The 24,310-nt window shown below is 43.5% G+C and overlaps 1 protein-coding gene across 1 annotated transcript in view; it reads left to right on the top strand.

Annotated features, from left to right (window-relative positions):
• The window catches only part of ENTREP2 (endosomal transmembrane epsin interactor 2), a 241,233-nt gene that overhangs the window by 180,862 nt on the left and 36,061 nt on the right, over positions 1 to 24,310 (top strand). The window contains exons 3-4 of the mRNA XM_061394637.1: positions 3,760 to 3,870; positions 23,883 to 24,017. Of these exons, the coding sequence (XP_061250621.1) occupies positions 3,760 to 3,870; positions 23,883 to 24,017 (246 nt within the window). The remainder of the gene's footprint in view (positions 1 to 3,759; positions 3,871 to 23,882; positions 24,018 to 24,310) is intronic.

Raw genomic sequence — 24,310 nt, 5'->3', positions numbered from 1 at the left:
GAGAAAGACAGAGAGGACCACAAAGGGAGTAAATATGCTTACAGCAAACCTAAGGTGTGTGTCTAGAAAAGAAGTACAGGTGTACCTAGTGGCACATGGCACCAAATGGAATCAAATTGGTTTTTTTCCCATTATTTTATAATTTGTATTGGGGTAAGTTGATTTACGGTGTTGGGGGGGAAAGGGATAAATTGCAAGATTGAAATCAAATTGTTTTTGAAGAGTTGATCTGTCAAAGAAAAGTTTGCCTGAACTTTCAGAGTCTATGACTGCTTGAGGTCTAAATAACCCTTAGGTCTTCACTTTTATGAGCCAACACCTATAGGAAGTACTGCAAAGTGTAGAATCCCAGAGTGGAATCAAGGTACATAGCACCCCAGATGTCATGACCTTGCCTAAGTTTAAAAAAAGAAAAACAGGAAATTCCCTGGTGGTCCAGTAGTTAGGACTCTGAGCTTTTACTGCCGAGGGGCCTCGGGTTCCACCCCTAGTTGGGAAACTAAGATCACACAAGCTGTGAAGCATGTCCAAAAAAAAAAAAAAAAGCTACCTTTAAGAGAAGGGAGGAAGTAGAATGGATGAGGGATGAGATAGAATAAAAGCTAGACTTACTTAAAACTCTTATGGATTTGACTTTAAGATTCTTTTATATAATTGCAAGCAACACAAACTTAGAAAACCATCCCTAACAAAAATGCGACAATAACCTAGGTTCCCAGTTGGTAGCATAACCACACATAAGGGAACTGCGGTGACTCTAGGACACCGTAATTTGGCTACATATCCTGGTAGAATGTTCTCTAAGGATAAAAGGAAACAAAATCCTTGTTTTCAATAATCATGTTTTTGGTGGTAGTATTAGCATTGTTACTTTGAGACTTGTGGGTGTCATGAGATTAAATCAGATGGTTAATTATAATGAGAAGTAAGGTTTGGGGCATGGTTGAAAGGAAGTAGAGATATAAGGTTGATGTGATTAAATAAAAACCCTATAATTGTGAATTTGAATCCAAGATTACAGTATGAACACATGATGTGTTATACCTAACAACTGAAAATGCTTAAAACAGTGACCACCCAAGCAGCAAGAGCACCTTTAGCATGAAAACATTGTTATCAAAATATTGTTCAGTTGATAAGTCGTGTCCAGCTCTGTGACCTCATAGACTGCAGCACGTCAGTCTTCCCTGTCCTCCACTGTGTCCTGGAGTTGGCTCAAATACATGTCCATTGAGTTGGTGTTGCTATCTAACCATCTCGTCCTCTGTCAACTCCTCCTCCTCCTACCCTCAATCTTTCCCAGCATCAGAGTCTTTTCCAATGAGTCGGCTCTTCTCATCAGGTGGCCATAGTATCGGAGTTTCAGCTTCAGCTTCAGTATCCGTCTTTCCAATGAATATTCAGGGTTGATTTCCTTTAGGATTGACTGGTCTGATCTCCTTGCAGTCCAAGGGACTCTCAAGAGCCTTTGCCCGCACCACAGTTTGAAAGCATCTATTCTTCAGCGCCATTCTCTTTGAAAAGAATCAGGGCTTACAGGTGAAATGTCTGATTTCAGAACTAGGGCAAGAAATGTGTATGATGACCCTGGAACATGATAGCTTTCAAAGTAAATTAGTATTGTGTCAACTTGAATTGAGTCTCTCTTGCTAACAATTCCAGTGACTGAAACATATCCAATGTGTTTAAGTTTATCCTTCATAATGATTCAAATACACACACACACACACCAAACAAACAATACCTTTGAAGAAAGCTAGGGACCCAACTAGTTTTTTTAAATTGTGTGAAAAAGATTGTATTTGACTCATTCTTTAATGAAGGAACCAGTAAGATGTCACTACCAGTCTAAAAGAGAATTCACAGACTGTACACACATCGGCAATCAAGAATGCAGAAATGAATTTACAAAAGATGTAAAAGTGGTCAGCATCCATGGAGGGATAATCATTGCATTCCACCAGACAAAATTCAGTTATATTTCTATTGTCAAAAATAGTTGCATTAGCATGAATATTCTACATCTTACTGAGATGTAAAACAAAGACAGCAAACAGGCAACTCAGAAAGGTGCACTAGACAGGATCCAGTATTTTTTTTCCTCCCATTTCAAAGTATTTTACAAGTTTTCATGATACTCTCCCCCTTCTTGATCATATTTTTTGAAGTTTTGTTTCATTAGATTTAAGTGTGGCAAGAGTATTAACTAACCACATAGGCTTGAGTTTATTTTGCAAGTCTAGCAACATATCAGCTAATTATTTTGAAATCTGGAAGATAAATGGAAAGAATCTAACATGTTTCCTTTCCCTATATGAACCTATACTTTAAGGCAAACAGTTGATGAGGAAGAGTCTCCTTCTATATCTTGATTTCCATGAATAAAGAGAGTAGAGATGATGGCTTTAGACTAGCACTAATTTGGAAACCCTAATAAATGAATTGACCTAAGCAATCCTGAAATATGACTGCTAAGGAATGGTGGCACAGATGTAAAGGACAGACTGTGGACACAACCGGTGAAGGAGAAGGTCGGATGAATCGAAAGAGCAGCATTGATATATATACTACCATGCACAAAATAGATAGCTAATGGGAAATTGCTGTATAACACAGGGAACCCAACCTAGTGCTCTGTGATGATCTAGAGGGGTGGGATTGAGGGGAAGAAGGTTCAAGAGGGAGGGGCTATGCGTATACTTATGGCTGATTCACACTGTTGTACAGCAGAAACCACAACATTGTAAAGCAATTACCCTCCAATTAAAAATAAAACTTTCTTTAAATGGCTGCTAAGATCACAGAGAGATATTATTTACCTTCTGTTAGTCTGAATTTGATCAACCTCTGGATCTATCAATGAAATTACAAAATTTACAAAAGATGGAGAAACATTAAGTGATGGGAGACAAAGTGTAGGCTATAGAAAACTATAGGATTAGTGAACAGATTTCAAGGAAGAAAAAGCCCATAGTGGAAGGAAAAGCACATTAATTTAAAAATATCTAAACTTCAGAGCCACCAGTTTCAGTGTGGAACTCCTTTGTATTTTGTGTAATCTGATTCAAACAAAATATGAAGAAAGATTGAAACAAGTGTGAACTGTAATTATGCATTATTATCATAGACGTGATGGCAGCATTGTATGTTTTCAAAAAGTTTTATTAGAAATATACACTGAAATATTTAAAGATGAAGTCATATGCTGTCTAATATTTGCTACAAAATAATTTGGAGGAGAGAGAGTATAAATGATAAAACTAACGGCGACTGGATTAATCACCCCTGATGCTGGATGATGGGTATGTGGGTGGGGTTCATTTTACTATTTTCTTTGGTTTTACATGTGTATGAAATTTTCCATACCAAAAATTAAAAGGCATAGACTTTCTAATAAATACATTTCTATCACTTGATTTTCTTTAGTAATTTATATATCACTCGTTATTTTTGAGAGTATGTATCAATAACACTATGTTGAGACTATGGAATGTATAATATTTTCAAGTTTAGCTTCTAAAATATTTTTATATTTCAAATAAAATCATGGTTGCTGGCTATGGCTTTTCAGACACTACCTTTTCTATTTGATTTAAGGTAATATCATTTTAAAATTTTTAACAAATAATGCTTTCCTTGGAAACATAGAAATGTTATTCGTGTGATTATTTGATGGTCTGAAAGTTTTTTGAAAGCCAAATCATTTTTCCTCTGATCTCTCCCAGTAAATGATCAATTTCTTATCTGGTTTGTTTCCAGATAACCTTTTTCATGCTGCTCTCGGCAGTGTGTGTGATGCTGAATTTGGCTGGTTCAATACTTTCCTGTCAGAACGCTCAGCTCGTCAACTCCCTGGAAGGCTGTCAGTTGGTGAGTAATGAAAGGCAAAGCGTTTGATAAAGGTCATGTACTTTCATTTTACATGAAAGGGATTTCAGAAATAATTTTACTGTATCCTTGGGTTTATTCTGATGTTTTAGCATTGTCTAAGGAATTCATGATGATTCATTTCTTAAAAATTCTCCCAAATCAATATTGGTTCTACTAGTAAATCAGTTACTATTAGTGTAGCACTGTTTTAGATGTCTAGAGTTTTGCCAAGAGAATGCACTGGTCATAGCAAACACCCTCTTCCAACAACACAAGAGAAGACTCTACACATGGACATCACCAGATGGTCAACACCGAAATCAGATTGATTATATTCTTTGCAGCAAAAGAAGGAGAAGCTCTATACTGTCAGCAAAAACAAGACCAGGGGCTGACTGTAGCTCAGATCATGAACTCCTTTTTGCCAAATTCAGACTTAAATGGAAGAAAGTGGGGAAAACCACTAGACCATTCAGGTATGACCTAAACCAAATCCCTTATGGAAGTGGAAGTGAGAAATAGATTTAAGGGACTAGATCTGATAGACAGAGTGCCTGATGAACTATGGACGGAGGTTTGTGACATTGTACAGGAGACAGGGATCAAGACCATTCCCATGGAAAAGAAATGCAAAAAAGCAAAATGGCTGTCTGAGGAGGACTTACAAATAGCCTCGAAAAGAAGAGAAGTGAAAAGCAAAGGAGAAAAGGAGAGATATAAGCATCTGAACGCAGAGTTCCAAAGAATAGGAAGAAGAGATAAGAAAGCCTTTCTCAGCGATCAGTGCAGAGAAATAGAGGGAAACAATAGAATGGGAAAGACTAGAGATCTCTTCAAGAAAATTAGAGATACCAAGGGAACATTTCATGCAAGGATGGGCTCAATAAAGGACAGAAATGGTAGGGACCTAACAGAAGCAGAAGATATTAAGAAGAGGTGGCAAGAATACACAGAACAACTGTACAAAAAAGATCTTCATGAAAGAAAAAGGGTAAGGAAAAGAAAAGGGTATATCTTTCCTTTTCTCCTTTGCTTATTATCCCAGATAATCACGATGGTGTGATCACTCACCTAGAGCCAGACATCCTGGAATGTGAAGTCAAGTGGGCCTTAGGAAGCATCACTACAAACAAAGCTAGTGGAGGTGATGGAATTCCAGTTGAGCTATTTCAAATCCTAAAAGATGATGCTGTGAAAGTGCTGTACTCAATATGCCAGCAAATTTGGAAAACTCAGCAGTGGCCACAGGACTGGAAAAGGTCAGTTTTCATTCCAATCCCAAAGAAAGGCAATGCCAAAGAATGCTCAAACTACCACACAATTGCACTCATCTCACACACTAGTAAAGTAATGCTCAAAAGTCTCCAAGCCAAGCTTCAGCAGTACGTGAACCATGAACTTCCAGATGTTCAAGCTGGATTTAGAAAAGGCGGAGGAACCAGAGATCAAATTGCCAACATCCACTGGATCATCGAAAAAGTGAGAGAGTTCCAGAAAAACATCTGTTTCTGCTTTATTGACTATGCCAAAGCCTTTGACTGTGTGGATCACAATAAACTGTGGAAAATTCTGAAAGAGATGGGAATACCAGACCACCTGACTTGCCTCTTGAGAAACCTGTACACAGGTCAGGAAGCAGCAATTAAAACTGGACATGGAACAACAGACTGGTTCCAAATAGGAAAAGGAGTTCGTCAAGGCTGTATATTGTCACCCTGCTTATTGAACTTATATGCAGAGTACATCATGAGAAACGCTGGGCTGGATGAAGCACAAGCTGGAATCAAGATTGCCAGGAGAAATATCAATAACCTCAGATATGCAGATGACACCACCCTTATGGCAGAAAGTGAGGAACAACTAGAGAGCCTCTTGATGAAAGTGAAAGTGGAGAGTGAAAAAGTTGGCTTAAAGCTCAGCATTCAGAAAATGAAGATCATGGCATCTGGTCCCATCACTTCATGGCAGATAGATGGGGAAACAGTGACAACAGTGGCTGACATTATTTTTCTGGGCTCCAAAATCACTGCAGATGGTGATTGCAGCCATGAAGTTAAAAGAAGTTTACTCCTTGGAAGGAAAGTTATGACCAACCTACACAGCATATTAAAAAGCAGAGACATTACTTTGCCAACAAAGGTCTGTCTAGTCAAGGCTATGGTTTTTCCAGTAGTCATGTATGGATGTGAGAGTTGGACTATAAAGAAAGCTGAGTGCAGAAGAATTGATGCTTTTGAACTGTGGTGTTGGAGAAGACTCTTGAGAGTCCCTTGGACTGCAAGGAGATCCAACCAGTCCATCCTAAAGGAGATCAGTCCTGGGTGTTCTTTGGAAGGACTGATGTTAAAGCTGAAACTCCAATACTTTGGCCACCTGATGCGAAGACCTGACTCATTTGAAAAGACCCTGAAAAGACGCTGGGAAATATTGAGGACAGGAGGAGAAGGGGATGACAGAGGATGAGATGGTTGGATGGCATCACTGACACAATGGACATGAGTTAGTGATGGACAGGTAGGCCTGGCATGCTGCGGTTCATGGGGTCGCAGAGAGATGGACACGACTGAGTGACTAAACTGAACTGAAGTAGTGATTATATTCTAACATTTGTTGCATTGATTTTTCTCTGCACTGAAGTTTTGAAAATCAATTTTGTAAGTCTGTTCTAAGTGCTGAGATAACATATAAGCTTGATAATGAGTGCATCCAAACAATTTAGTTCTCATTTTCCAATTTAAAAAGAGAATTATCTTTTCAATCCTGGAAAATTATAGATGGTGTGCTGTGGACTGAATTTTTGTTTGTTGAATGAAACCATTATATTTTATCACGATTTGGCTTCTGATTTGGTTATATTGAAACGTGCGTGTGGTATGCACTGTGTGGCTGGGGTAGAGATCAACCTGTGTCCCGTGACATTCAGTGCAAGTGCCAAGTGACCCCTGATGTGACCCTGGCGGCTGAGTATGGGGCACTGGCATTTGTTTCTTTAACTTAGAGCCATGCCTCTTATTTTCTTGGGCTCTGACACTGCAGATGATGACTGCAGCCATGAAATTAAAAGATGTTTGCTCCTTGGAAGAAAAGCTATGACAAACCTAGACAGCATATTAAGAAGCAGAGACATCACTTTGCTGACAAAGGTCAGTGTAGTCAGAGGTATGGTTTTTCCAGTAGTCATGTATGGATGTAAGAGTTGGACCATAAAGAAGGCTGAGCCCAAAGAATTAACGCTTTCGAATTGTGCTCCTGGAGAAGACTCTTGAGAGTCCCAACCAGTCAATCCTAAAGGAAATCAACCCCAAATATTCATTGGAAAGACTGATGCTGAAGCTGAAGCTCCAATACTTTGGCCACCTTATGTGAAGAGCTGACTCATTGGAAAAGATTCTAATACTGGGAAAAACTGAGGGCAGGAGAAGAAGTGGGTGGCAGAGGATGAGATGGTTGGATGGCATCACTAACTCCATGGGCGTGAGTTTGAGCAAACTCCAGGAGATAGTGAAACTAACCTGGCGTGCTGCAGTCAGTCCATGGAGTCGCAAAGAGACACGACTGAATGACTGAACAGTAACAATGCCCTCACAGCTACCCATGCACTGGCCGTCATTTCTGAGAGGTCAGGGGCTATGCTGAACTGCTGCTGGCGTTTTTATTAACAGTGTCCAGGGTTTTTATTTGTTCTCAGAAGACTAGGGAAAGGCACATCTCCATCATCTTCTTGGAAGCCAAAATGCAATTGATTTTTGTATATTTCATATGTTGAAATTTTTTGTTGACTCTAAAAGTTTTCCCAAAATTATCTTTTAGTTTCCAGGTGGACAGCCATATAAGCTAGGAAAATAAAGGTGCTTTCCTTTTGTTACAAATTTTATAGAGCATATTTTTTCTTAACTTTTTACGTTGATTGATAAGTATTTAGTACCTTGTGATGCAATAGAGCTTTTTATTTTTTTAACTGAAAGAAAATTGCCTTACAATGTTGTGTTGGTTTCTGCCATACAGCAGGACAAATCAGCCGTAACCTCTCTCTGGAACCTTCCTCTCCTCCCACATCCCACCCTTCAAAGTAGACCTTTTTTTATTCTTCCAGTTTTATTGAGATATAATTTACATACAACACTGTATCCAGGTATACAGCATAGCAATTAAAAAAACTTTTTTTATTGGAGTCTAGTTGATTTACAATGTTGTGTTAATTTCTGCTGTACAGCAAAGTACATCAGTTATACATATACATATATTGACTTTTTTAGCTTCTTTCCCCATACAGCATCATGATTTGAGTTACATCATGAGATGATTATCATAGTAAGTTGTTTTTTTTTTTTTCATAGTAAGTTTTGTGAACATCCATCATCTCACATAGATACAAAAATTTTTTAATAGAAAAACACTTTTCATGGTGGATAACGAATGAGTAAGTTGAAGCCTATGGACACAGAGACTTAGCAAGAATGGAATTTAAAAATCATCCGTGGCTAATCCTCTTATTTTAGAAATGGGTGAAGAGTGAAAGTCTGTATCAATCAGATAGTTTATATAAACCAGAATCCCACAAGTCCTTACTTTTACATCATATCTGTTGTATCTGAAAAAAATATCTTCTCAAAGCCATGTTAAAATGGCTACAGAAACTTGTTTTTGATTTAATACACAATGAACACCTATAGAAATGTCACCAAAAAATGCTTTTATTTCCAGAATAGAAATGGAAGAGTTGCTGCTAAGTCGCTTCAGTCGTGTCCGACTCTGTGCGACCCCATAGACGGCAGCCCACCAGGCTCCCCCATCCCTGGGATTCTCTAGGCAAGAATACTGGAGTGGGTTGCCATTCCCTTCTTCATGGAATCATCCTAACCCAGGGATCATCAAACCGTCGTGTCTCAGATCTCCTGCGTTGGCAGGCGGATTCTTTACCGCTGAGCCACTGAGAAGCCCAGAGATCTACTGTCCATTTTTTCAAATTCCTGCCAATGATAACATATCCCATCCACAATATTAACATTGAGGCAATCAGATTTCCCCATCTTTACTTATATTCATTTGTCTGGATGGGTGTGAGAGTGTGTCTATTGCTTTATGCGATTTTGTCACTCGTGTAGGTTCACATATCCACCACCACAGTCAAGACACAGAACTGTTTCAACACTGTGAGGATCCCTCATGTTGATCTTTTTATAACCACATTCATTTCCCTTTTGCCCACTCTTAACTTCTGGAGACCCCGAATCTGTTCACTATTTCTCAAAAAAAAAAACAAAAAAAACTCATTTCCAAAAAGTTGTGTAAATGAAAACATGCATATGCAACCATTTGGAACTGGCTCTTTTTATTCAGCATGATTCCATGGAGGTTCATCCAAGGTGTTGTTGTGTATATCAGTGGTCCTTTCCTTTTCATTGTTGGGTAGCACTGCGTGGTACGTAGGATGACAGCATGTTTAACTAATTACCTGCACTACCTCTGGTTTTGTCTGTTATGTATAAGGCTGGTATGAACATTCATGTATGTATTTCTGTGTGAACATAAGTTTTCATTTCTCTGGGATGAATATCCAAGAACACAATTTCCATATTATAACTGTATGTTTAGTTTTTTAAGAGACTTTTCCAGCCACACTTCCGTACATTTTACATCTTTATCAGCAATGTATGAGTGATTCAGTTTCTCCACATCTTCATTAGCATTTGGCGTTGACAGTATATATATATACACATATATATATATTTAGTCATTCTCAGAGATGTGTAGTGATATGGTTTCATTTTGCATTTTCCTGATGCAAATGATGTTAAACCTCTTTTCATGTGTTTCATTGCCATCCGTATATACACTTTGGAGAAATAAATATGCAGCAGCATATCTGAAAAAGGACTAGTATCTAGAGTATATGAAGAAATCTCAACACTGAACAAAGAAGTCAACTAGAAAATGAGCAATACACACGAACATTTTTCTTCTTTCTGGAAGAAATTATTTAGAATTGGTATTGATTCTTTAAGCATTTGATAGAATTTTCTAGTGAGATCATCTAGGCTTGGAGATTTCTTTTGGGGGAGATTTAAAATTATAAAAACAACTTCCTTAATAGTATAAGGCTATTCAAATTGTCTGTTTCCTGTTCTGAGTTATGGTAGTTTATGATTTTTAATAAGTTGATTCATCTCATTTAAATTGTCAAGCTTGTATGTGTAGAGTTCATATTATTCCCTTACCATAATTTTAATGTCAGCAGAGTCCAAGGCTTCCCAGGTGGGCTCTTGGTAAAGAATTCACCTGCCAATGCAGGAGACACAGGAGTCGTAGGTTCTTTCCCTGGGTCGGGAAGATCCCCTGAAGGAGAGCATGGCAACCCACTCCTGTATTCTTGCCTGGAGAATCCCATGGACACAGAAGCCTGGCGGGCTACAGTCCATGGGGTCGAAAAGAGTCAGACATGACTGAGTGACTAACATACATACAATGATATAAAGGCCAAGGGGACCATCTGTTCCATTACTCTTTGAAAAGATTCATCAGTCAAATTGTTTGGGGTTGCTGATATTTGAAGGATATTTAGTTATTTAGCAGATCTTGCATTTTTTCATATTTGTGATCTCTTTGGGCTTTGAATCAATCTTAAAGCCATGAGTATAAATAGGAAATTTGGTGGTTCAACAGTAAAGAATCTGCCCACGTGCAGGAACCACAGGAGATGCAGGTTCGATCCCTGGGTCAGGAATATCCCCCAGAGTAGGATATGGCAACCCACTCCAGTATTCTTGCCTGGAGAATCCCATGGACTTAGGAACCTGGTGGGCTAAAATAGTTCTTAGTATTCTTCCATAAATATTGTCTAATATTTTTAAAAGCTTATATTTCTCTATAAGAAAAGTTTTATCTATTATATCAATGGTAACAATGATAATAAATTCTAGGGCCACTTACATCCTACAGGTCCCTTACGAGAGTAGGTGTGGGGAGAACATCTCATCTTGATTTTTTTTCTTGATTACATGTTTGAGTTCATAATTAAGTGGCATTTTAATCAGCTTATAAAGGTAGACGTCTTTTCCCCCCACTTTTTTTTCTATTGTGGTAAAATACACATAACATGTACCATTTTAACTATTTGTAATCATGAAATTCAGTGGCATTAAGTACGTTCACACTGTTGTGCAGCTGTCACCACCATCCATTTCCATAGCTTTTTCATCTTCCCAAACAGAAACTGTCCCACCAAACACTAACTACCCGCCTCCCCTCTCCCTCAGCCCCTGGAAAACACCATCTACTTTCTGCCTCTGAGATTTTTGATGCCTCTAGGGACGTCACAGGAGTGAAATCATACAATATGTGTGTTTTTGTGTCTGGCTAATTTCATATAGCTTAATGTTTTCAAGATCTCTGTTTCCTTTAATTGGTAAGTTTAGCCTATTTATATTTATGCTTATGAACAATGTTTGGTCTCAGTCCTGTTCACCTATATTTTATGTGGTGTGTTGACATTTTTACAGGGTGCCTCAGAACAGCAGGAACACATTCTTCATTTTTTATACCTCCCTTTGACTTGGAAAAGGAAATGGCAACCCACTCCAGTATTCTTGCCTGGAGAATCCCATGGACGGAGGAGCCTGGTAGGCTATAATCCACTGGGTCTCAAAGAGTCGGACACGACTGAGCAACTTCACTTCACTTTCACTTTTGACTTGGCCTGGGTCCCCTGATGTAGGAAAAATAAACATGACCCTTATCACTGTGTTGTGATATTGGTCTCTTATCAGCTGAGAACAATCTTTCCAGGGTTAATGTTACCTCATTCCAGGACGTATTCAGCACTTCTCCCCTTTCTATCTTCTACTTTTCTGTCCCTGGTGGCATCTGGGTCTGGGGGCCCAGACTGAGCATCACAGCAGGGGAAGTGGGAAGTGGGCGGGGTGGCACTTGCTCTGTGCTGGGCCCTGGCCCACCCCGCTGTGAGCCTGGGCTGACACTAGCTGCTGAGGTCTGAGATCCTCCCCGGGACCTCCCCTCCAGATGCAGCTGCTTAGGGTTCTAGTTCTTCTAGGGACCACTTGGGGCACAAACGAATCCTAGAGCCCCTCGCACTCTGCATGTCCCTTACAAGTGTAGGCATGGGGATAGCATCTCAGACCCTCTCACCCTGAATGTGCCCTTCATCCCTTTCACCCCCTGGCAGCAGACCCACCTCAACTCCAGGCAACTTAAAGACCAGGCTTCGGACACAGGACACGTGTCCCCAGATGCTCACAGACACTTTGGATTCCTGCAGCCGGGTATCCTTATCTTAGCCTGGTGAGGGTGCTGGGCCTCTGCACAGGGACCAGACTGAGTTCTGAGCATCCAGTCTGCTTCCTGCCTGCTCAGGGTACCACCCTCTCTTATTTTCTGGAAACCCTTGTTCTTAGGCCACATCCCTTGTCATCCTCCCTTCTGCCAGTCCTCCAAGCTCCCCAGGACTCCTCCTCCTCCTGGGGTCCAGAATGAGGTTATGGCAGAAACTCAAAGAACATTTGCTGAATGCTGGGACAAGCAAGGTCTTGGTAGCAGACTTAACATTCTGTGTGTGACAGCCCAATTCATTTAGCTGAAGTCATTTAACTAATAGTTTCATGATTCAGTTATTGTTTTTTGTTTTTTCTTCTTAAATTTTTTTTTTAACATCGGAAACATTTTGTATCGTGGTATAGCCAATTAACAATGTTGTGATAGTTTCAGGTGGACAGCAAAGGGACTCAGCCATACACATACATGTATCCGTTCTCCCCCAGACTACCCCCACTTCCATCCAGGCTGGCACATAACATTGAGCAGAGTTCCATGTGCTATACAGTAGGTCTTTGTGGTTATTCATTTTAAATATAGCAGTATGTAAAAAGTTTTCTGTTATTTTTGCATTCTCAGTCTCTCAAGTTGTATCCAACTCTTTTGCTACCCCATGGACTGCAGCCTCCCAGGCTCCTCTGTCCATGGAATTCTCCAGTCAAGAATAATACAGTGGGTTGCCATCCCTCCATGGGATCTTCCCAGCCCAGGGATTGAACCTGTGTCTCTGCATTGGCAGGTGGGTTCTTTACTACCGAGCCACCTGGGAAGCCTCTACCATTTTATTTCTCATTACTAGGTTTATCAGGACCACAGCTTGAGATCCTCAGTGGTCCATTTTGGAGGACCTTGATTCTATGACTATTTTATTCTTCCCAGAGCCTGTTAGAATTTTTTCATGATGCTTCTAGCCACATTTATTACCAGCACTCTAATCTCAAAATTGAAAGCACCCAGTAACCAAGCCAACACTAATTACAAAGCCACAGACCTCAGAGGAGCTCCACCGTAACCAGGGCAACCCTGATTCAGCTTCATCATGATGAATAGTAAATGAGGAGAGGATGCGGCCTTCGGCTGGGGTTGTTGGAAATGTGCGGCTTTAAAGATGAAAGAAAACTTAGCTGAAAGTACACAGGTCCACTCAGGGTCTCCTCAGCCACAATCTCCTTCCAGGTTTCCATTGTTGCTGAGAGCTATAGATTTTATTCTACTAATCATGGGTCAAGAAGAGTCTCAGCCTTTCTTGGCTTCACAAGAAATTTGGTATTGGACTGTTCTTTGCAGTTTGTCATGATGACACAGAATTGTCCCCTCTAGAGTAACACAATTCTTTTTTAGTTCATCTGCATGTGAATTTGTCATTATCATCAGCAAACGGATGTCATGGCTAACACAGCAATTTGAAAGTCAAGTCCAAATCCCAAAGTTCCCCAGCAAAGAAGAAATTCTCAGCAAAACAAGAACTGATGTGTTTAAAGTAAGCCAACAGTTGTTGTTGAGTCACTAAGTTGTATCTGATTCATTTGTGACCCCATGGTCTGTAGCCCGCCAGGCTCCTCTGTCCAGGGGATTTCCCAGGCAAGAATACTGAAGTAGATTGCCACTTCCTTCTCCAGGTGATCTTCCTGACCCAGGGATTAAACCCACATCTCCTGCACTGGCAGGTGGATTCTTTGCCACTGAGCCACCAGGGAAGCCCAGCCGACAGTGGTTCCATATAAATACTCACCTGTCCTGTGTCCATTTCCTCTTATATTCGTTGGATAATATATTTTCACAGAAACACAGATGCAGAGCCCCATGTCTGAAATGTCCTGGGTGCTGTGACAACTCAAATGAGTCCTGACTCTGTATCCTCTGTGTGGCTCACATTATAGGCAGAGAGGTGGGTGACAGAGGAGCAAACAGAAGAGACAGGTAACAGGAAGGACTACAAGAAAAGGAGCAGTCTGGTGTGTGGAGGTAGCCCAGTCTTCTCTGAGCAGGTGACAGGTGGGCTGGGGCCTGAGTGATGCTGGAGAGCAGGAGTGGGGGGTTTCTGGGATGGGAGCAGCAGAGACCAGGTCTAAGGGTAACTGGAGTTTGAGAGCGGGAAGCCCAGGGGAGTGCAGTGCACAGAGCTGGCCATCTCAGTCCTGGCTGTGTGCCCCCAGTCTCCGTGGACTTGGAAGGACTCTGACCCAGGGATTTCCTCCCACTGGACTTGACACCTGCCTGGCACTGTCTTCTCATGGTTCTGTTCATGTGACTTCATGGCTGGGACACTTGGGGACCTTTTCACATCCCTCCAGTCTCCAGCCACCACTGGATCATGTTGCCTCATTCCTATACCTAGATCTGAGTGAAAGCCGTGGGCAAGATTGATTCACTGCCCTGCCTCCCAGGACCACTCATGGAAATGCAGCAGACTTGCTGCATTTCCTGGGAGCTTAACCATGTCTGTCCTGACAATGGGGACCCTGGTCCATCACCCAGCACTCCCCAGGAGACCCCCAAGTATCAACACAATGTAAACTTCTTCTCCTGTGTGGACCCTTCTGTCTTCTGAGCTGGGGTTGCTTAAGTGTCAGGGAACAGGGCAGGGAGGGAGCTGGGAGGGGCAGGCATCAGCTGTGATGAACCCCTCTTGCATCCTCCCCAGTATGTCAGCCACACCATCTCCAGAGCATGTGCCCTCGGATGGAGGGGGCTGGCCTGGCAGGGAGCTGAGGTCCATGTGCTCCAGGGCCGGCCTCCCAGGTGACCCTTCTGTCCCCCACCCCTCACCCTGGCCCCAGGGGCACCGGCTGCAGCCAGGCCAGCTCAGCCAGTGTTGCAGTTAGCAGACCTCTAATATCTGCTAGAATTGATGCTTTCAAACTGTTGTGCTGGGGAAGACTCTTGAGAGTCCCTTGGACAGCAAGGAGATCAAACCAGTCAATCCTAAAGGAAATCAACCCTGAATATTCATTGGAAGGACTGATGCTGAATTGAAACTCCAATACTGTGGTCAGCTGATGTGAAGAGCCGAGTCATTGGAAAAGACCCTGATGCTGGGAAAGAGTGAGGGCAGGAGGAGAAGAAGGTGACAGAGGATGAGATAGTTGGATGGCATCACTAACTCAGTGGACATGAATTTGAGCAAAGTCTGGGAGATGGTGAAGGACAGGGAAGCCTGCTGTGCTGCAGCCAATGGGATTGCAAAGAGTTGGACACGACTGAGCCACAGAAGAATGACACCAATACCTGCTAGAAACGTGCTCTCTAGAAGGAAAAACAGTGCTTGAAACTGACCGATTCTCGAGGGTGTTAGTGACTCACCTGATGGGAGCACCAGTCACTCTGGTGACCGCATCCCCCAGAGCCCATGAGATGCCCCCTGTCAAAGCAGAGAGCTCGCCAAGACCAAGGGCATGGGCACCAAGGTGCCAGGTGAGGAGTCTGGCTGTGGCAGATGGAGAGCAGAGGGGAGGGCCCCTCACCTCACAGAAAGGAGAAAACACATCCCCCACCCCCAGCGACTGAGGATGAAGCCAGAAGCAAGCTCACTCCAGCCCAGGACCCAGGAGCCTTGGGAGCCCTGGGAAACTTCAAGCAAAGCCAGAAACTGAAATTGTAATGTGCCATTCCCCAATTTCACCCTCACACTAGGTGAGTCTCCTCTCCCCCTTGCCCCCACCCCAAGATTAAAATGAAATTTGAAAAATCAGTGTCCAGGTGCCCTGCTCACATCCTCCCATCCCATCTTGGTTCTTATCTGCCCCCCACATATATTTTATCTCTACCCCTGTCTCTGGTGTGTTCACACCACTGAAACAATGAACAGAAGTCATTCCTTAAGGACTCACCAGGGCTCTGCTGCTGACGGGAGCTTCCAGTTTCACCCAGAGAAGCACGGCGGGGCCCTGAGCAGGACTTTTTTGTAACTCTGAAGGTCACATGCCCTTATATTGGACTAGAGACCAGAAAACAATGAAAATGCTCTTCTTGATGGATGGTTCGTTACGCTCAAAGAGTGAACCAACACAAGCTGACAGGCATTTGTGTCTGGAAGCACAGCAATCCCGGGTTGGGGGCTGAGCCTGGGGGAGCCCCACCGCCCTGTGGTCGCCCCCACAGCTGGGGCCCAGGAGGGAAAGCAGCCCCTCCACTCCTTCTTCCCCTTTTCTCCCGATGGCTCTTGGGAGCGTTTGGTGTGGACGATGTGACGGATGTTATTTTAGAAAGAAGAAGGGAGGTGGAGGGAGGGAGAACAGGAATGCAGGCAACCCAGGTCCCTGGTCCCCTGCCATGTGGTGGTGACAAGCAGGGAAAGACTGACAGACTGAGAAGCCACGCAGGAGAGAGGCCGTTTCATTTTTGTTTTGTTTTTAAATATAATTTATTTATATTTTGGTTGTGCTGGGTCTTCATTGCTGGGCTTTCTCTAGTTTCTGCGAATGGGGGTTATTCTCTAGTTGCGGTGCACAGGCTTCTCATTGCTGCTGTTTCTCTTGTTGCAGAGCACAGGCTCAGTAGTTGTGGTGCATGGGCTGAGTTGCTCCATGGCATGTGGGATCTTCCCAGACCAGGGATTGAACTTAGCACTGAGCCACCAGCGAAGCCCCTGTTTCATTTTCTAAACCACTATTTCCCTCAGTTAATTTGGCCACAGAACCTCATTTTAGTTCTTTATGATGTTTCTGTTATTCCAAATATCCTCACTTGGGTCTCTGTGGAACAGAAATGCTAAATGTGCCTTGTGTTCCTGTTAACCGTGTTCCGCCCTCTGTCTGCTTCTGCAGGCCAAGTCAGGCTCTGCGTTGATTACGATGCTAACTAATGACTTCTCAGAGTCTGGCCCCCAAAACACACTTCTGCATTGTTAACAAAAGGCAGGGAGGAGATGAAGTCCCCACCCCCGCGGTCCAGCTGGCTCCAGGCCTCTCCTGTGGTGGGAACATCTCAAGACCAGCAGCCTCGTTTCCCTGATCAGCAGGGAGGCTGCTGTGAACATTCATAATTTATCAACTTCTGCCGCCCTTGAAAGTGTCATTTGAACAAAAAGATCTTGTAAAGACTCCTAGGATGGCAGAAATTGTTGCCATGTCCTATGGGGACAACTGGCTCCCTGACAGGAAGGTTACAATGGCCCCTTCAGATTCTCCACTTGCAGATTAGTGCTGTCTCTCCTTCTAGCTCTGTCTCTCTCTCTGTGTCTGTCTCTTTGTCTCTTTTTCTCTGCTTCTGTCTCTCTCTCCCCCTTCTGTATCTCCCTGTCTGTCTCTTTGTCTCTGTCACACTCTATCTCTGTCTGTCTCTGTCTTTCTCTCTGTCTCACCCTGTCTCTGTCACTCTCTATCTCTCTCTGTCTCTGTTTCTGTCTGTCTCTGCCTGTCTCTCTCGCATTGGCACTCATGTGATGAAAAATGTAAAGGCTGTGCCCTCTGTTAGATTTATTATTCCACAAATAATTTGAGCATCTGTTGCAGAGACAACAGCTAAATTAGCAAACAGATAGACTGTGATGAAATCAAGACCAAAATAAAGGTGAAATGTCTGATGATCTGAATAAAAAGCAGGTCCTAGTTTTCCCTGAAAGGTCAGGGAAGGTTTAAAAGCTTCATTGTATGATTTTTATAATAAAATTTCTATCTTCTGGAATTAGATATTGTTTGCCTTAGATGCTTTATACACACACACAATTTTAAAAAACACACAAAACCTTAGCTCCTCAACAGACTTTGGGTTTTAAGGAAGTTTTGTTAGTGGATGTTCCCCATTGACCCTGTGATGCATGTTCTAAAGTGCAGTGAGAACCAGAGAACAGAGCAGCGTTTTGCTGTCATCAGCAGCACGCCTGTGTTCCAGCGCACTTAATTATGTGCAAAGTGGGATTCAGAAACATTGGTCCACCATCACTGTCAAGCTTCCTTGACAGAGGAAAGCAGCATCGTGAAAGCAATATGAGGACAAAAAATCTGTCAGTTTAAAGATGAAAATTTAAATTTTAATGAATTGGGAAGAACTCAAGGACTGATGCTGAAGCTGAAGCTCAAGTACTTTGGCCATCTGGTGCAAAGAGCCGAGTCGTTGGAAAAGACCTTGACGCTGGGAAAAATTAAGGACAGGAGGAGAAGGAGATGACAGAGGATGAGGTGGCTGGACACCAGTTTGAGCAAACTCCTGTAGAAAGTGAAGGACAGGGAAGCCTGGCATGCTGCAGTCAATGGAGTTGTAAAGAGCCGGACATGACAGCAACTGAACAACAACAACAATAGAAGAACAAGCCTAGGGGGAACTTTCAGGGCCCTGACCTGTTTGAAGCCACAGGTGCTGGAGGAAAACTGGTCAAACCCAGCCTTGAGGACCCCCACCCCACTCAGTGTCAGGCTGGGCATGGCAGGAGCATCGTACACACGGGCCCCTGGGCCCTCCCTTTCCATTGGGCCCTTTCTCCTCCCTGTCAGGCTGACAGGCCATTAATTAGAGGGGTTCGGGGCCAGGCTGGCTTTTCAGTGCTGCAAAGAGATTCATGCGAAATCACCGCAAAGCTCTATCACGTGGGTCCCAGTGACCCGAGCACGGAGGGACATCCTGAGATAAATCTGCCAGCCCCCGCACACCAAGACGCCGAGGTCACGGACCTCATCAGAAGGCTTCCAGAATTTGTCTCAGAATTAATCACAGCCTCAGTGAAGTAACGGACGAGATTAATGTCATCCCCTGAGGTTGATAACGGGTCACTCAATGTGCTGAACCATCCTTCTACTGCACCCCCCCAAACCCAGACTCTCTCTTCTCCCTCCCCAGAAAGCTGTGTAGCCATTTACGTTAGCAGCCTCGGAGTCAATGCCAAGGTGGGGCCATGGTCATATGCAATCATTCCTCAAGGCTTTTGAGCTGTGGGGACACAGGCTCGCTCAGGAAAGCCAGACTTTGTCCTGGTGCTGCTAAGAGCTCAAGGACTCAGTGGAGCCCCAGGCGTTGACCCCTGCTTGAGGGTTGTGGCACGTGCCAGCTTCAGGGGGAGCTCAGGGCCAGTATGTTTCCATGGGAAGGAAAAAGGAAGACACCCGCTTGGTGCCTTCCTTATGGCTTCATTTTAAATGTATTTATTTATTTATTTTTGGCTGCACTAGGTCTTTGTTGCTGCCTAGGCTTTCTCTAGTTTCAGCAAACAGGCTACTCTCTAGTTGTGGTGCACAGGCTTCTCATTGCAGTGGCTTCTTGTTGGGGAGCACAGCTCTAGAGTGTGCATGGGCTTCAGTAGTTGTGGCTTGCAGGCTTAATTGTCCCAAAGGATGTGGGATTTTAGTTCCCTCACCAGGGATTGGATCTGTGTCCCCTGATTTGCAGGCAGATTCTCAGCCACTGGACCACCAAGGAAGACCCTATGGCTTACTCTTATGGGTTGATTGGACTCTAAGCCAGAGCAGCTTTTGGAAGGATATTTGTCCTGTGTTCTTGGGGGCAGCTTACCTCCGCCCCGATGTGTGCATCATTGTTGCTCAGCCAAGCTGTTCCAACTAGACTTTTCTCTCTAGGTCTTGGAATCTTTACCAGAGTCATCAGTAGGTGAGGGAGACCAGGGACCTCAGTCCAGTTGAGCATTTGAAAGAGATGGCAGCTATTTCAAGCCACCTAGATGTCCTCAGCTGAGCTTTAGTGTGTTAAGACATCTACTTCTCAGGTTACCATTCTTTCCCAATTTGGGGGCTTAATTCTTGAATGTTTATTATTCCAAATAGTCTTTAAAACGCTTTGGCACATCCACCCCCTGGGACTCAGTTTGGATTCCAGAGTGGGTGAGTGCTCAGTCGTGTCCAACTCTTTGCAACCCCAAGGACTGTAGTCCGCCAGACTCCTCTGTCCATGAGATTCTTGAGGCAAGAATACTGCAGTGGGTTGCCATTTCCTTCCCCAGGGGATCTTTCCAACCCAGGGATTGAACCTGCATCTCCTGCATTGGCAGGCAGATTCTTTACCGCTGAGCCATCTGTGCATCTCTGGCAAGGGCCAGCATTTCGGAGATGTCACAGATTTCCACGTGGGAGCCAACCATGCCCTCCACGGATTCAGGCCCTATGTGTCAGTCCCAGTTCTGAGTTTCAAAGAAACAACTGGAGCTGTTATCCATCTGAAGGAATTATTATGGGACCCCCTAAAGCTCAGTCTCCAGGATGGCCAGAAATCAGATTTGGGGGCTACAAAGCCAGGAAGGGAGCAGTGTTCCAAATCATACTGAGGAGCTGCTGTTGGGAGTGACCCTGTCGTCAGCCCTGGGCTTGTGTCTGACCATGCTGACCATGGGCTCTGGATGCTGCCCCCAGAGCCCAGCTCCTGCCCTTCTGGAAGTGGTTCATGTCTGCTACTTACAGAGCCAGGGTGGAGCCAGTTCAGTGCACACCCCAAGCTTCCACTTAGAGTGCCCTGTAGAGGTATCATGTCCTACGGGTGGAGCCTGGGACACCTGCCTGCTCTCTCTCTGGAGTGCTGGCCAGGGAAGCCTTTCTGGGAAAAGTGGAAGATTCACAAAAAGATTCTCCAGTCTGGGAGGAGGGCTCCATGGTATGGGTGCCAGATAGAATGACCCACATCTCCTGTACCTGAGTTTTTGCCATTTAATAGCATTTTCTACATAGCTTCACATATCATTAAATTTCCATGTTTAATCTCTTATCTTTTACTTGTTATTGTTACTTTAAATAGAATATTTTTGCCATTTTTATTTTTAATTGGTTATTAATAGTATCATATTTGGGCTTCCTGGGTAGCTCAGCTGGTAAAGAATCTGCCTGCAATGCAGCAACCCCCAGTTCAATTCCTGGGTTGGGAAGATCCCCTGGAGAAGGGATAGGCTACCCACTCCAGCATTCTTGGTATTCCCTGGTGACTCAGACGGTAAAGAATCCACCTGCAATGCAGGAGACCTGGGTTTGATCCCTGGGTTGGGAAGATCCCCTGGAGGAGGGCATGGCAACCCACTCCAATATTCTTGCCTGGAGAATACCCATGGACAGAGGAGCCTGGTGGGCTACAGCCAATGAGGTCACAGAGAGTCAGACAGGACTGAGCAACTAAGCACAGCACAGTATCATATTTATTATAACCAATGCAACAAATACTCTTTAGTGAAGCAAGTAAAGTGTTTGTTAGATGGAAAAAGAGTAGAGTTGTGGATAGACTCATAAGCAGACTCAGAAAGTCATGCCCTCAAGATTGTTTAAATCACTTACATGGGGCATTTCTTCTGGGTTTTCTTTGAACAAATACTCTTAATTGCCATCATTTTTAGTGTAGTCTCTTAGATTGTTTTTAGATATTCGATCGCGTTTGGAAAGACAGTTCTATCTTCTCCAGTATTTACACAGTTTGCAGTCATTTCTTATCTTTAAATTAGCAAGCTCTCCTAAAACAATGCAGAATTGTGGCCACGGGTGTCATTCCTCTGTGTTATTCCTGATCTTAGTGGAATTGCCTTCATATTTCTCCAGTTAAAATGGTATTTGTGGATTTCCCTGGTGGTCCAGTGGTTAATCCACCTACCAGTGCAGGTGACACAGGTTCGATCTCTGGTCCGGGAAGATTCCACAGGCTGTGGGGCAGCTAAGCCTATGTATCACAACTACCGAAGGAACCCTGTGCACAGCAACAAAGGCCCGGTGCAGTCCTTCAAAACAAATAAATATTTTTAAAATGGTATTTGCTTTTGATATTTGCCGGGTAAAAGCCTTATCAGATTTAAGTCATTTTCTCCTATTCTTGAAAGTGACTGAGAGTTTTTACCATGAATGCCTGCTAAATTTGAGGCACTAGTTTTTTGAGATCTATTTATAAGATTGTATGATTTTTCTCCTTTGATTTGTCCCTGGAACAGATTTTCTTGATTGATTTACCACTGTTCCAGAATCCTATTTCTAAAATGAAACTTGGATATTTTTCAGGGTAACCTAGGTTTTGGGAACAAGTAAATACATGATATTTAACAGAACTAAGTTTTCCTCTCTCCCTTGTGCTGCACGGCCAGCCAGGCCTGGGGCTATAGCATTTAGAACGCACACACTGACCACTAAGGCTGCTAAGCTTCCAGATGTATTTTTAGGAGATTCCTTCTGAGCATACAGCCAACCCTAAGGAAAGGGCCGGTGGAGACTGAGAAAGCGCTGAGAACATTTCAGTACCTGCTTGCCACCATGCATGAATTCCGAACCCTGGACTCTTTTGTTTTATGAATCTATAAATTCCCTTTCTTGTAGGCATTTAGACTTGGGCTGTATAGTTTGCATTCAGTACTTTTTAGTACAGCAGTGGAATATAATTCCTTTAATACAGCTTTGGATTCAAGGAGCCACTGTTTTGCTTAGAATATTTTCATGTTTGAAAGGAGAAGCTGACCTTTTGGTTTGTGGTAGGAGTGGGGAGCTTTTGTTTTTCCTTTTCAGAATTGTGGGTAAGGTTAAACTAGCTTTATAAGGTAACTGTGGTATTTTCTTCTTTATCTCTTGCTCTGAAATTGTTTTAAAACATAGGAATTATCTTTTCATTAAAGGTCAGAGCAAACTCAGCCTCTGAGAAGGCAATGGCACCCTACTCCAGAACTCTTCCCTGGAAAATCCCATGGATGGAGGAGCCTGGTAGGCTACAGTCCATGGGGTCGCTAAGAGTTGGACACGACTGAGTGACTTCACTTTCACTTTCCACTTTCATGCCTTGGAGAAGGAAATGGCAACCCACTCCATTGTTCTTGCCTGGAGAATCCAAGGGACAGGGGAGCCTGGTGGGCTGCCGTCTATGGGGTCACACAGAGTCGGACACGACTGAAGTGACTTAGCAATAGCAGTAGCAAACTCAGCCTGAAATACCATTTTGGACTTTCTAATATCTTTTACTTTGGCCACCTCATGCGAAGAGTTGACTGATTGGAAAAGACTCTGATGCTGGGAGGGATTGGGGGCAGGAGGAGAAGGGGATGACAGAGGATTAGATGGCTGGATGGCATCACCGACTCGATGGACATGAGTTTGAGTGAACTCCAGGAGTTGGTGATGGACAAGGAGGCCTGGCGTACTTTAATTTATGGGGTCACAAAGAGTCAGACACGACTGAGCGACTGAACTGAACTGAACTGAGTCTCTTTTATGGTTATTGATCTTTAGGTTTACTTATGGACTAGGTATCATAGCTTGTATTTTGCTAGGAAATTATCTGTGTCCTCTAGATTTGAAAATTTATGGCTGTAGAGCTACCCATATTCTTTTAATCTCTACTATGTGAGTGCACGCGTGGTAAGTTACTTCAGTTGTGTCTGACTCTTTGCAACCCTATGGACTGTGGCCCACCAGGCTCCTCTGTCTATGGGATTCTTCAGGCAAGAATACTGGACTGGGTTGCCATTTCCTCCTCCGGGGGAATCTTCCTGACCCAGGGATCAAACACACGTTTCCTGCATTGGCAGGTGGGTTCTTTACCACTGCACCACCTGGGAAATCCTAACTTTATAGCTTAGGTTTCTTATATTTTATTTTTTTATTAATTGCTTTTGAAAATAGGAATTTTAAATAATTCCTAATGGTATTTCTGGTGAGTTTTGTCTGTTAAAAAATTCATCTTGACTTTATTATGTAAAGAAAATGAGATAGGATGCTTGTCCCATGTTCCTTATTGTTAGGAACCACACGCCAGGTTCTAACCTTGAGCTCTGTCTGTGTTCCCCTGTCCAGATAAAGTTCGACAGTGTGGAGGTATGTGTCTGCTGCGAGACCCAGCATCAGGTGTCCGGCTGCAGCAACCTCGGGGAGACGCTGAAGCTGAACCCGCTGCGCGAGGACTGCAACGCCGTGCGACTGACCTTGAAGGTGACCCAGGCTTCACTCGCTCCTGCCTCCCACTCCATCCCTGAGATTTCTCCTGGGAATGTTCTTTTAACCGTGTTCCTTTCAGTTCTTGGTCCCTGCAGCTGGGCACATGCAACAGGGGACATCTTTCTGGAGAGCATTGTAAACAGTTAGTGAAAGTCACTCAGTCATGTCCAACTCTGTGCAACCCCATGGATTGTAGCCCACCAGGCTCCTCTGTCCATGGGATTCTTCAGGCAAGAATACTGCAGTGGGTTGCCATTTCCTCCTCCAAGGAATCTTCCTGACCCAGG

The sequence above is a fragment of the Bos javanicus genome, chromosome 21, assembly GCF_032452875.1.
Source record: "Bos javanicus breed banteng chromosome 21, ARS-OSU_banteng_1.0, whole genome shotgun sequence".
NCBI lineage: Eukaryota > Metazoa > Chordata > Mammalia > Artiodactyla > Bovidae > Bos > Bos javanicus.
This window is presented reverse-complemented; position numbering and strand designations above follow the sequence as displayed.